The 12,120-nt window shown below is 51.8% G+C and overlaps 1 protein-coding gene across 3 annotated transcripts; it reads left to right on the forward strand.

Annotated features, from left to right (window-relative positions):
* Window positions 1-6,494: 6,494 nt before the first annotated feature.
* On the forward strand, window positions 6,495-12,036 carry gatd1 (glutamine amidotransferase class 1 domain containing 1). 3 transcript variants are annotated; one of them, XM_088934862.1, is made up of 8 exons: window positions 6,495-6,741; window positions 6,831-6,907; window positions 8,323-8,428; window positions 9,120-9,227; window positions 10,218-10,309; window positions 10,392-10,485; window positions 10,582-10,693; window positions 10,797-12,036. In XM_088934862.1, the coding sequence occupies exons 1-8, from the start codon at window positions 6,693-6,695 to the stop codon at window positions 10,801-10,803; spliced, it is 645 nt and encodes a 214-aa protein (XP_088790988.1). In that variant the 5' UTR covers window positions 6,495-6,692; the 3' UTR covers window positions 10,804-12,036. The 3 variants fall into 3 exon arrangements, with proteins under 3 accessions (XP_088790988.1, XP_088790990.1, XP_088790987.1); XM_088934864.1 differs by lacking the exon at window positions 10,797-12,036 and having other exon boundaries at window positions 6,504-6,741; window positions 10,582-10,697; XM_088934861.1 differs by lacking the exon at window positions 10,218-10,309 and having other exon boundaries at window positions 6,517-6,741.
* The last annotated feature ends 84 nt before the right edge of the window (window positions 12,037-12,120 follow it).

Here is a 12,120-nt window from a genome sequence, read left to right on the forward strand (position 1 = left end):
ATGTGAGGCAGAGGCAGTGTGAGGCAGCGCTGAGGGGCTGTCTGTGAGGCAGAGGCAGTGTGAGGCAGAGGCAGTGTGAGGCAGCGCAGAGGGGCTGTCTGTGAGGCAGTCATGAGGGGCTGCATGTGAGGCAGAGGCAGTGTGAGGCAGCGCTGAGGGGCTGTCTGTGAGGCAGCGCTGAGGGGCTGCATGTGAGGCAGAGGCAGTGTGAGGCAGCGCTGAGGGGCTGTCTGTGAGGCAGAGGCAGTGTGAGGCAGAGGCAGTGTGAGGCAGCGCAGAGGGGCTGTCTGTGAGGCAGCGCTGAGGGGCAGCATGTGAGGCAGAGGCAGTGTGAGGCAGCGCTGAGGGGCTGTCTGTGAGGCAGAGGCAGTGTGAGGCAGAGGCAGTGTGAGGCAGCGCAGAGGGGCTGTCTGTGAGGCAGCGCTGAGGGGCTGCATGTGAGGCAGAGGCAGTGTGTGGCAGAACTGAGGGGCTGTCTGTGAGGCAGAGGCAGTGTGAGGCAGCGCTGAGGGGCTGCATGTGAGGCAGAGGCAGTGTGAGGCAGCGCTGAGGGGCTGCATGTGAGGCAGAGGCAGTGTGAGGCAGCGCTGAGGGGCTGTCTGTGAGGCAGAGGCAGTGTGAGGCAGGAGATCTCAGTGATGAGTGAGTCTGTCTTCACTCTCCCTGCAGGCACACAGCGCCCTCAAGAGACAGGACACCCCGCCCGCGCCATCGCCATGGAGACGAAGGCCAAGCCCGCTGGCGGGGCGAAGGCGGAGTCAGTAAAGGACAGGAAGGAGCCGACGCCCATGATGCGCAAACCCGCCGACGCGCCCGAGGCCCCGGCGCCCAGCGACCCACCCGCACCCCCTCCGGAGACCCCTGCCCACGCCGCCGATGAGGCGCCCAACGGCGCCGCCACGCTGGAGAGCCTGAAGCCCTTCCTGCTGGGGGGGGCGGTGATCGCGGTCGCAGCCGTCGTCGTGGGCGCCGTTCTGCTGGCGCGCAGGAAATAGCCGCTGCACCGCCATCACGAGCAGAGCTGGGCGGACAGCCCGCGGCGCGTTGGTCAGCACACACAGACACCCCCCGCGCTCCAGCTGTACGGCCTGCTGTCTCCACACCGCGCTTCAGAGTCCGCCGGCTGGCCAGCAGGGGGAGGCGGCCCCTGTCCCCTCACACTCACACTCACTCACACACATTCACACACACTCACACTCACACTCACGCTCACGCTCACACTCATACTCTCACACATACACACATACACACGCTCATACTCACGCTTATTCTCACACTCACACTCACACTCACACTCACACTCACTCACACACATTCACACACACACACTCACACACATAGACACGCTCACACTCACACTCACACTCACGCTCACACTCATACTCTCACACATACACACATACACACGCTCATACTCACGCTTATTCTCACACTCACACTCACACTCACACTCTCACTCACTCACACACTCACACTCGCGCGTGTGACCAGGTGATTAGCTGCACAATAACTCGTACGGCTCTGTGCACAGAGAACGTGCTCTACAAGTCACGCTGGTTGTCTTAGTAAATTAGCCTCCATCCAGTCAGGGTGTCCTCTCTCAGTTACACTGCTACACAAGCACACGAGTGTGCGAGCGTGTTAAACAGCAGTGAACATGTTCATCACAAGAACACGCGCATGCTCACCCCTCGAAATAAGCACAAGGCTCCAGTTGCGGTGCCTCTTCAGGCAGGAGGTGCAGAGAGAGAAGCTGCTGGGATTTGACCCAGAGGAGCAGCCAGCAGTTGCGAGGGCAACAGTTTCACCTGACCTGCCACTAGAGGGCGACTTTATTGTGTGAAACTTAGATAAAGTGTGACGCATTGTTGATTAATTACGTCTGGGAGACCAATTCTAACACAGGGTAAATGGGGTACCCCAGTCTCACACGGGGTAGATTAGTCAGGGCTCTGAAGAGAGTCCTGGTGGTAGCCGGGAGTGAGTTGGTTAGAGTTTTTTTCTTTGTGTGTGAGAAGACACAGTGTTAGACTAAAGTCTTCCTGCACAGTAGAGCTCTTTCCATTGGGATTTCTCTATGTGCTGAGCAATGTTCCCTCTCATTTTTAATGGCCTGTGTGCACAAAAATTTCAAGTTGTGCAAATTTTTTCCCTAGTGACAAAAACGTGTGCGCACTGAATTGAGTGTATGGAAAATTGTAAACCTGAAATTATTTTTTGTTAATATAGCCATTTTCATAGAAGATCGTAGAATTCATAGAGATCCAAAAGACCGGGACAGCGACAACGAGGCCAGTTATAGAGACTGAGTGTTGCGCGAGCATGAGCAGGGAGGTTCGAGACTACGAGAGCACAGATATCGATTCTCGAGTAGCAGTAATAATGCGCACAGCCAAGTTGGGCCTCTCGCAGCCAGTCTCATGTGGCCAATTTAGCACATGACTGTGTTTTTTTTATTATTATCAGATTTGTTTTTTAATTTAATCTTTTGTGTGCAGTTCAATTTTCCAGGCACACAGCTTAGAGGGAACATTGGAAGCTTCCCGAGCCAGCTGAGAAGTAGGCCTGTTAGAGTCTCTTGCAGAGTTTGGCATCTGATTCTCCTGGACATTTCTTATTTTTCTCTCGAGCCCCTCCTCTCGCTTACAGATTGGCTTTATCGGGACTCTCTCCTGCAGCCTCTCTCCTGCCTGTCCTTGTGTTTTCCTCTGTTTTCCTCCCCAGCCTAGCTGGAGCCTCGTGTGTACACCTGTGTATCTGTGTGTCTGGAGTCATGTGTGCACTGTCCTCCTTCTGCCTGTAGCTATCAGCCAGATGGTGCTGTCAATCAGCACCCAGCTCCTCCAATCACACTGGAGGACTGACTCACTTACTGCCCCCCCTGGGACATTACCTGCTAACACCTCGGACCCACCTCGGACAAACACCTCGGACCCAATCACACGACCTCTACAAACACCTTGGACCCAATCACACAGCTTCTATAAACACCTCTGACGCAATCACACAGCCTCTACAAACACCTCGGACCCAATCACACGACCTCTACAAACACCTCTGACCCAATCACACAGCCTCTACAAACACCTCTGACCCAATCACACAGCCTCTACAAACACCACTGACCCAATCACACGGCCTCTCTTCCTCAGTCTTGCATCTAGCCCAACCCTTCCGCAATTAAACACAAATTAAGACCAGCCTGAAAACCTGGAAATTAAAGACCAAAAATAAAAAAATCTCTAATTCTAAGAGCAGGTGAATTTTGAAAATGTAATTCTTGTTCTTATCTCAGAGCGTATAAGTGCAATAAATCAGGTAGGACACAACATTAGCAGAGACGTATCTCGTGTGATTATGATTAAAATTGCCAACTGTTATTTTGAATATCAGTCCTCCTGCTGTCAGGGTGATCTAGCTGTGTTAAGAAGGAAGCAGGACAGCTTTCTAGCTGGGTTTCAGGTAAGAAGGACAGAACTTCAGTAACTGGAAGAACTGACACAATCAAACCAGCAGCCTTTGTCTCTGCTACAGTGTAGCGGCCCTGAGGGAGGGTGACTCCAGGCGGTATTGATCCAGGGAGTGAGTGGGCAGTATTGATCCAGGGAGTGAGTGGGCAGTATTGATCGAGGTACATACTGGGTGGTACTGATCAGGGGAGATCCTGGGCAGTATTGATCCAGGGAGATACTGGGCAGTATTGATCCAGGGAGTGAGTGGGCAGTATTGATTGAGGTACTGTACATACTGGGTGGTACTGATCAGGGGAGATACTGGGCAGTACTGACCCAGGCAGATACTGGGCAGTATTGATTGAGGGTAATAGTAGGCAGTATTGATCCAGGGAAATACAGCGGTATTGATCCAGTGAGATATTGGGCAGTATTGATCCAGGGAGATACCGGGCAGTATTGAACCAGGGAGATAACAAGAGGTATTGATCGAGGGAGATACGGGGCAGTATTAATCGAGGGATATAATGGGCGGTTATTGATTGATGGAGATAGTGGACGGTATTTATTCAGGGAAATATGGCGGTATTGATCCAGGGAGATAACGGGCAGCATTGATCGAGGGAGATAGTACTCTAGTACTCTGTATTACTGTGCTGTACTACAGTCTACTGCACTATACTGTATTATAACACACTGTGTTGTACTATACTGTGCTGTACTATAGTACACTGTTCTGTAACGTATTGTAACACACTGTACTGTACTATAGTCTATAGCGCTGTATGGTATGTTAATGCTGTGCTGTAATACTCTGTATTCTAGTTCACTGTATTATATTTTAATGTATTGTCTCTACCAGTGTCATTCTTCTAAGCCTAGGGTTACTGTTTAACAATGTGGGTGTGTCAGAAAACAACCTGTACTGTAAGTAAATTATTATGACTATTCATCTTCAGAACAGCATGTATTTTCTGTAATTAGTTACAGAAGTAATTGGTGTCTTATTTACTCCTGAGCTTCTGTGTGTTAGGATTTATTTGGACCTGCATTGTGCACAGAGAGAACCTAACGGCAGACAATAAAATATAAAATTGCCAGAAAAAAACACAATGACGGAGTTCCATTGCTTGTACTGCACTCACCCTGGAACACACACTGAAAACTAATCTCCAACTTCACACACTCCCTCGTCAGAGCTGGAGATACTGTAGAGACACTCAGTCCAGCTCCTCTGTACCTTCACACTAACACTCCCTCATCAGAGCTGTAGATACTGTAGACACTCAGTCCAGCTCCTCTGTAACTTCACACTAACACTCCCTCATCAGAGCTGTAGATACTGTAGAGACACTCAGTCTGGCTCATCTGTAACTTCACACTAACACTCCCTCATCAGAGCTGTAGATACTGTAGACACTCAGTCCAGCTCCTCTGTAACTTCACACTAACACTCCCTCATCAGAGCTGTAGATACTGTAGAGACACTCAGTCCAGCTCATCTGTAACTTCACACTAACACTCCCTCATCAGAGCTGTAGATACTGTAGAGCCACTCGGTCCAGCTCCTCTGTAACTTCACACTAACACTCCCTCATCAGAGCTGTAGATACTGTAGACACTCAGTCCAGCTCCTCTGTAACTTCACACTAACACTCCCTCATCAGAGCTGTAGATACTGTAGACACTCAGTCCAGCTCCTCTGTAACTTCACACTAACACTCCCTCATCAGAGCTGTAGATACTGTAGAGACACTCAGTCCAGCTCATCTGTAACTTCACACTAACACTCCCTCATCAGAGTTGTAGATACTGTAGAGACAAATTACTCACTTGTAAACATACATGTCTCCCAGTATAAACCAGTATTCTTGTAATGGTGAGAGTGATAAAAATATTTATTTTCAATTGATACTCAGGACTCGGTACTGGGTCCTCTCCTATTCAGCATTTACATGTTACCACTTGGTCAGTTATTAAAATCATTGAAATCACATGGTCTGAATTATATTTTCTGTGCCATTGATACTCAAATATGTTTCCATACTAAACCCGACACTGCTGTGGCTGTCTCTTCTCTCTATAATCGCATCTCTGACATAAAATCCTGGATCATTCAATTTCCTTTATTTAAACTCTGACAAGACTGAAGTCATGCTTTAGAACAGATCCATCCACCTATCTAAAGCCAATGCTGACCCTGTCTTTATGGCACTGTCCTTGAATTTCAGTCTAATCTGAAGAACTGGGGGGTGATATTTCATCCAGGCTTGACCTCTGACCCACATGTGCAGATACCGTAAAAATATAATTCTTCCATCTCTGAAATAGCGCCAGCGTATGTCCAGTGATGTCTACGACTGTAGCAGGTCAGTGATGCTGTGGAGAATCACAGCAGCTCCTGTGATGTCTCTGTCTGAAGCAGGAAAGCTGCTCAACCCTCTCGTTGTCTCTCAGATTGATTACTGCACTGCCCTACTCTCGGGGGTGTCTAAATCCACACTGAACAAACTCCAGTCTGTCCAGAACTCAGCAGCCTGACTCCTGACCAGGTCTAGGGCATTACTCCTGTCCTGGAGTCCTTGCACTTGCTTCCTGTCAGGTTTCGTTTTAAAATCCTCATACTGTCCTGTAAGGCCCTGCATGGCTCAGCACCTCAGTACCTGTCTAAGTTATTATCTGCAGCCTTTGTTTGTCTGACTCTGGTCTCCTGTCTGTCCTCTAAGCTTGTTTATACTCTGTGGGTTTTCCTGCTGTTTCCCAGAGCCCTGGAATTGAATCCCCGAGAATACCAGTCATTCCCTGAGAGCTTTCAGATCCAAATCCAAAACCTTCTTCAGAAACGCCTTTATTAATTTGAGTTTGTATCTGTTCATTATTATTTTTAGTAGTATTAGTAATAACAACAACAACAACAACAACAACAACAACAATAATAATAATAATAATAATAATAATAATAATAATAATAATAATACACCACTCTCCCACTGGAGGCTGCTACTCTGTCAGTAGCAAAACGGAACTCTGGTGATGGAGTTTAGTGTTTCCTGGGGGGAAGGATGAGCGGCGGGGACAACTTTTCTTATTTCGGTGTTCAAATAACACGGATTTCGCTCCTCCTCGTCTTGTGTGTTGCGGGAAACCCGATTCTCCTTTCGCTGCGGGAGGACTAAAGTCAAACTGTCTGTGTCGGTCTTCCAGAGGACAGCGAGGGATTGAGTGATTGTTGGTATTGAAATGTCTTCAAAACCGACCTGTCTGATCGTGACCAGCGCCGCTCCGGAGGGTGAGGTTGTTATTAAACTTGTTACTGCTGCCGCTACTCATCGTTATTAGGTTGGAAATGATGATGATGCTCTCTCCTCTCTCCTTCAGGAGTGTCTGCCCAGTCGTTTCTCCAGGCTTTCAGTCTCTGCAGCTCCGCTTTCAATGTGCAGACGGCAACACCAGGGGTGAGAGACAGACTGACACACAGACACCGGACAGACAGACTGACTAACATACAGACACGGGGGGACAGACAGACTGATTGACACACAGACACAGGGGGACTGACTGACTGACTGACAGACTGATTGACACACAGACACAGGGGGACAGACAGACTGATTGACACACAGACACAGGGGGACAGACAGACTAACATACAGACACAGGGGGACTGACTGACAGACTGATTGACACACAGACACAGGGGGACTGACTGACAGACTGATTGACACACAGACACAGGGGGACAGACAGACTGATTGACACACAGACACAGGGGGACAGAGAGACTAACATACAGACACGGGGGGGCAGACAGACTGATTGACACACAGACACAGGGGGACTGACTGACAGACTGATTGACACACAGACACAGGGGGACAGACAGACTAACATACAGACACGGGGGGACAGACAGACTGATTGACACACAGACACAGGGGGACTGACTGACAGACAGACTGATTGACACACAGACACAGGGGGACTGACTGACTGACAGACAGACTGATTTGACACATAGACACAGGGGGACTGACTGACTGACAGACTGATTGACACACAGACACAGGGGGATTGACAGACTGACTGACACACAGACAGAGACAAAACAGACACGGGGACAGACAGACAGACTGACTGACTGAGTGACACACAGACATAGGGGACAGACTGACTGACTGACACACAGACACAGGGAGGCAGACAGACTGATTGACACACAGACACAGGGGACAGACTGACTGACACACAGACATAGGGGACAGACTGACTGACTGACTGACACACAGACATAGGGGACAGACAGACTGACTGACTGACACACAGACATAGGGGACAGACAGACTGACTGACTGACACACAGACATAGGGGACAGACAGACTGACTGACTGACACAGAGAGATAGGGGACAGACAGACTGACTGACTGACACAGAGAGATAGGGGACAGACAGACTGACTGACTGACTGACACACAGACATAGGGGACAGACAGACTGACTGACTGACACACAGACATAGGGGACAGACAGACTGACTGACTGACACACAGACATAGGGGACAGACAGACTGACTGACTGACACAGAGAGATAGGGGACAGACTGACTGACTGACACAGAGAGATAGGGGACAGACTGACTGACTGACACACAGACATAGGGGACAGACTGACTGACTGACACACAGACATAGGGGACAGACAGACTGACTGACTGACCGACACACAGACAACGGGGAACAGACTAACTGACACACGACACAGGGGGACACAACAGTTAGAGCACAAGGCCATTATTTTTACTGGGACAAGAGGTACAGGTGCTAACAGCTGTGGATGTGAATAACCTAGTGTCTATGTCTGTGTCTGAAAGGGCAAGGCTATTGATTTTGTTGGTGTGGACGAGACCAGCGCCCGCTGGGTGCAGGATTTCAGCGTTAAGCCCTACGCCAATCCAGCCAAACTGGAGTCAATTGACGGTTAGCAAGCTGTGCTGCACTATACTGGAGCACCTTTCACTGTATTGTCACTGACACCACACACACTGACACTGACATCACACACACTGTCACTGACACTGTAGAGACACTGACACTGCACACACACGCGCACACTTGTCACTGCACTGTAGACACACACACACTGACATCACATACACACTGTCACTGCACTGTAGAGACACTGACATCACACACACTGTCACTGCAGTGTAGAGACACACACACTATACACACTGTCAGTGACATCACACACACTGTCACTGACACTGTAGAGACACTGACACTGCACACACACACTGTCACTGAACTGTAACACTGAAACTGCACTGTAGAGACACACACTGTCGCTGACACTACAGACACACTGTACACACACTGTCACACTGCTGACACACTCACTGCACTGTAGAGAGACACACTGACACTGACATCACACACACTCACTGCACTGTAGAGACACACACACTGTCACTGACACCCCCCACACACAGTCACTGCACTGTAGAGACAGACACACCGTTATTTCATTGTAGAGACACACACTGTCACTGCACTGTAAAGACACACACACAGTCGCTGCACTGTACTATAGAGACAGATACACTGTGTGTTTGGCAGTGTTTTTGTATCGTCTGTTTTGTGCTGCTCTATGTGTGTGTGTTGTGCACAGGCGCCCGGTACCACGCCCTGCTGATCCCAGACTGTCCCGGGGCGCTGGCGGACCTGGCCCACAGCGGATCGCTGGCCAGGATTCTGACCCACTTCAGCTCTGAGCAGAGTGAGTCTGTGCACATATATGCGTGTGTGTCTGTGTCTCTGTGAGAGTGTGTGTCTGTGTCTCTGTGAGAGTGTGTGTCTATGTGTCTATGTGTCTATGTGTCTATGTGTCTATGTGTCTATGTGTCTGTGTGTCTATGTGTCTGTGTGTCTATGTGTCTGTGTGTCTTTGTGTCTGTGTGTCTATGTATGTCTGTGAGAGTGTGTGTCTATGTGAGATTGTCTGTGTGTATCTATGTGAGTGTGTCTGTGAGCGTGTCTGTGTCTGTGAGTGTGTATCTGTGTGTGTCCGTGTGTGTTCCTGGTGTGATACAGTTCTGCCCCTGTGTCCCTGCAGAGCCAGTGTGTGTCTGTGTCTATGAGTGTGTCTGTGTGTGTCCGTGTGTGTTCCTGGTGTGATACAGTTCTGCCCCTGTGTCCCTGCAGTGCCGGTGTGTGTCTGTGTCTGTGAGTGTGTGTCCGTGTCCGTGAGTGTGTGTCCGTGTGTCTGTGTGTCCGTGAGTGTAAGTGTGTGTATGTTACTGGTGTGATACAGTCCTGCCCCTGTCCCCGTGTCCCTGCAGAGCCGGTGTGTGTCTGTGAGTGCGAGTGCGAGTGCGAGTGCGAGTGCGAGTGCGAGTGCGAGTGCGTCTGTGAGTGTGTCTGTGAGTGCGAGTGCGAGTGCGAGTGCGAGTGTGTTCCTGGTGTGATACAGTCCTGCCCCTGTCCCCGTGCCCCTGCAGAGCCGGTGTGTCCGTGTGTCCGTGTGTCCGTGTGTCCATGTGTCCGTGTGTCCGTGAGTGTGTGTGTTCCTGGTGTGATACAGTCCTGCTCCTGTCCCTGTGTCCCTGTAGAGCCGGTGTGTCCGTGTGTCCGTGAGTGTGTGTGTTCCTGGTGTGATACAGTCCTGCTCCTGTCCCTGTGTCCCTGTAGAGCCGGTGTGTCCGTGTGTCCGTGAGTGTGTGTGTTCCTGGTGTGATACAGTCCTGCTCCTGTCCCTGTGTCCCTGTAGAGCCGGTGTGTGCGGTGGGCCAGGGCGTGGCGGCGCTGTGCTGTGCCACCGAGGGCCAGGCCTGGATCTTCAGAGGGTACAGCCTCACGGGGGTGGGTAGCCGGGGGGTGCTGGGGGTCTGCGGCTGCCGCTGCTGACCGCTGACCACTGACCGCTGCCTGCCGTCTCTGTCAGCCCTCAGTCTGCGAGCTGGTGCGCCGCCCGGACTTCGCCAGCCTGCCGCTGATCGTGGAGGACTTCGCCAAGGACTGCGGCGCTGCCTACGCCGGTCAGTCGTAGTCAGAGTCCGAGACCCGAGCTGCCATGCAGGCCCTGTCCAGCGCACCTCGCTGACCAGGCCTCCCCTCTCCTCCTCTCTCCACAGCCAGTCAGGAGGACGCCGTCCACATCGTTCTGGACCGGCACCTGATCACGGGTCAGAACTCTCAGTCCACTGCAGCCGCAGTCAACAACCTCATCCTGCTCTGTGGCAGCAGGTGAGAGAGGCCCGGTCCGGCCAGGAGTCCAGTCCAGAAGCTGCAGCACAATCCTGCCGGGTCGGTTCTGCTCACTGGACTCTCTTCTGCTCTGCATTTGCAGGAAGTGATGCCGCCCTCGGGACCCGTCTGTCTCCCCCATCCCCCTCCCCCCCCTCTCCAACCCTGGACAGAGAACACGTGTCCAGCTGGTCTGTGTGCTGACCGCTGCTGGACTGACCTGCAGGAGTGTCCAGCTGGTCTGTGTGTTGAGTGATGCTGGACTGGCCCGCAGGAGTGTCCAGCTGGTCTGTGTGTTGAGTGATGCTGGACTGGCCCGCAGGAGTGTCCAGCTGGTCTGTGTTCAGTGATGCTGGACTGGCCTGCAGAAGTGTCCAGCTGGACTGTGTGTTGACCACTGCTGGACTGGCCAGCAGGAGTGTCCAGCTGGTGTGTGTGCTGACCGCTGTTGGACTGACCTGCAGGAGTGTCCAGCTGGACTGTGTGTGGAGTGATGCTGGACTGACCTGCAGGAGTGTCCAGCTGGACTGTGTGTGGAGTGATGCTAGACTGGCCTGCAGGAGTGTCCAGCTGGACTGTGTGCTGACTGCTGCTTGACTGGCCCACAGGAGTGTCCAGCTGGTCTGTGTGTGGAGTGATGCTGGACTGGCCCGCAGGAGTGTCCAGCTGGACTGTGTGTGGAGTGATGCTGGACTGACCTGCAGGAGTGTCCAGCTGGACTGTGTGTGGAGTGATGCTGGACTGGCCCGCAGGATTGTCCAGTTTAACTGTGTTCAGTGATGCTGGACTGGACCGCAGGAATGTCCAGCTTGTCTGTGTTCGGTGATGCTGGACTGGCCTGCAGAAGTGTCCAGCTGGACTGTGTGTTGACCACTGCTGGACTGACCTGCAGGAGTGTCCAGCTGGACTGTGTGTGGAGTGATGCTGGACTGGCCCGCAGGAGTGTCCAGCTGGACTGTGTGTGGAGTGATGCTGGACTGGCCCGCAGGAGTGTCCAGCTGGACGGTTTGTGGAGTGATGCTGGACTGGCCCACAGGAGTGTCCAGCTGGACTGTGTGTGGAGTGATGCTGGACTGGCCCGCAGGAGTGTCCAGCTGGACTGTGTGTGGAGTGATGCTGGACTGGCCCGCAGGAGTGTCCAGCTGGACTGTGTGTGGAGTGATGCTGGACTGGCCCGCAGGAGTGTCCAGCTGGACTGTGTGTGGAGTGATGCTGGACTGGCCTGCAGGAGTGTTTCTTGTACTTGCTAGTAGACGCTAGTGGAGCCTGGAACAGTCCCTGATGTTGCTGTTGATGTTTTAAAGTGATTTGTATAGAGAAGCCTGAATAAATCTTGAAGCAGTGGTGTGGTCAAGCGTGGTTTGTCTGCCTGTGATGTCCTCTGGGGACGGGGCGCAGTGTGGAGTGATGGGTGTCCCCGCCAGCGT

This window comes from Atractosteus spatula, chromosome 16, assembly GCF_055471065.1.
Source record: "Atractosteus spatula isolate fAtrSpa1 chromosome 16, fAtrSpa1.hap1, whole genome shotgun sequence".
Taxonomy (NCBI): domain Eukaryota; kingdom Metazoa; phylum Chordata; class Actinopteri; order Semionotiformes; family Lepisosteidae; genus Atractosteus; species Atractosteus spatula.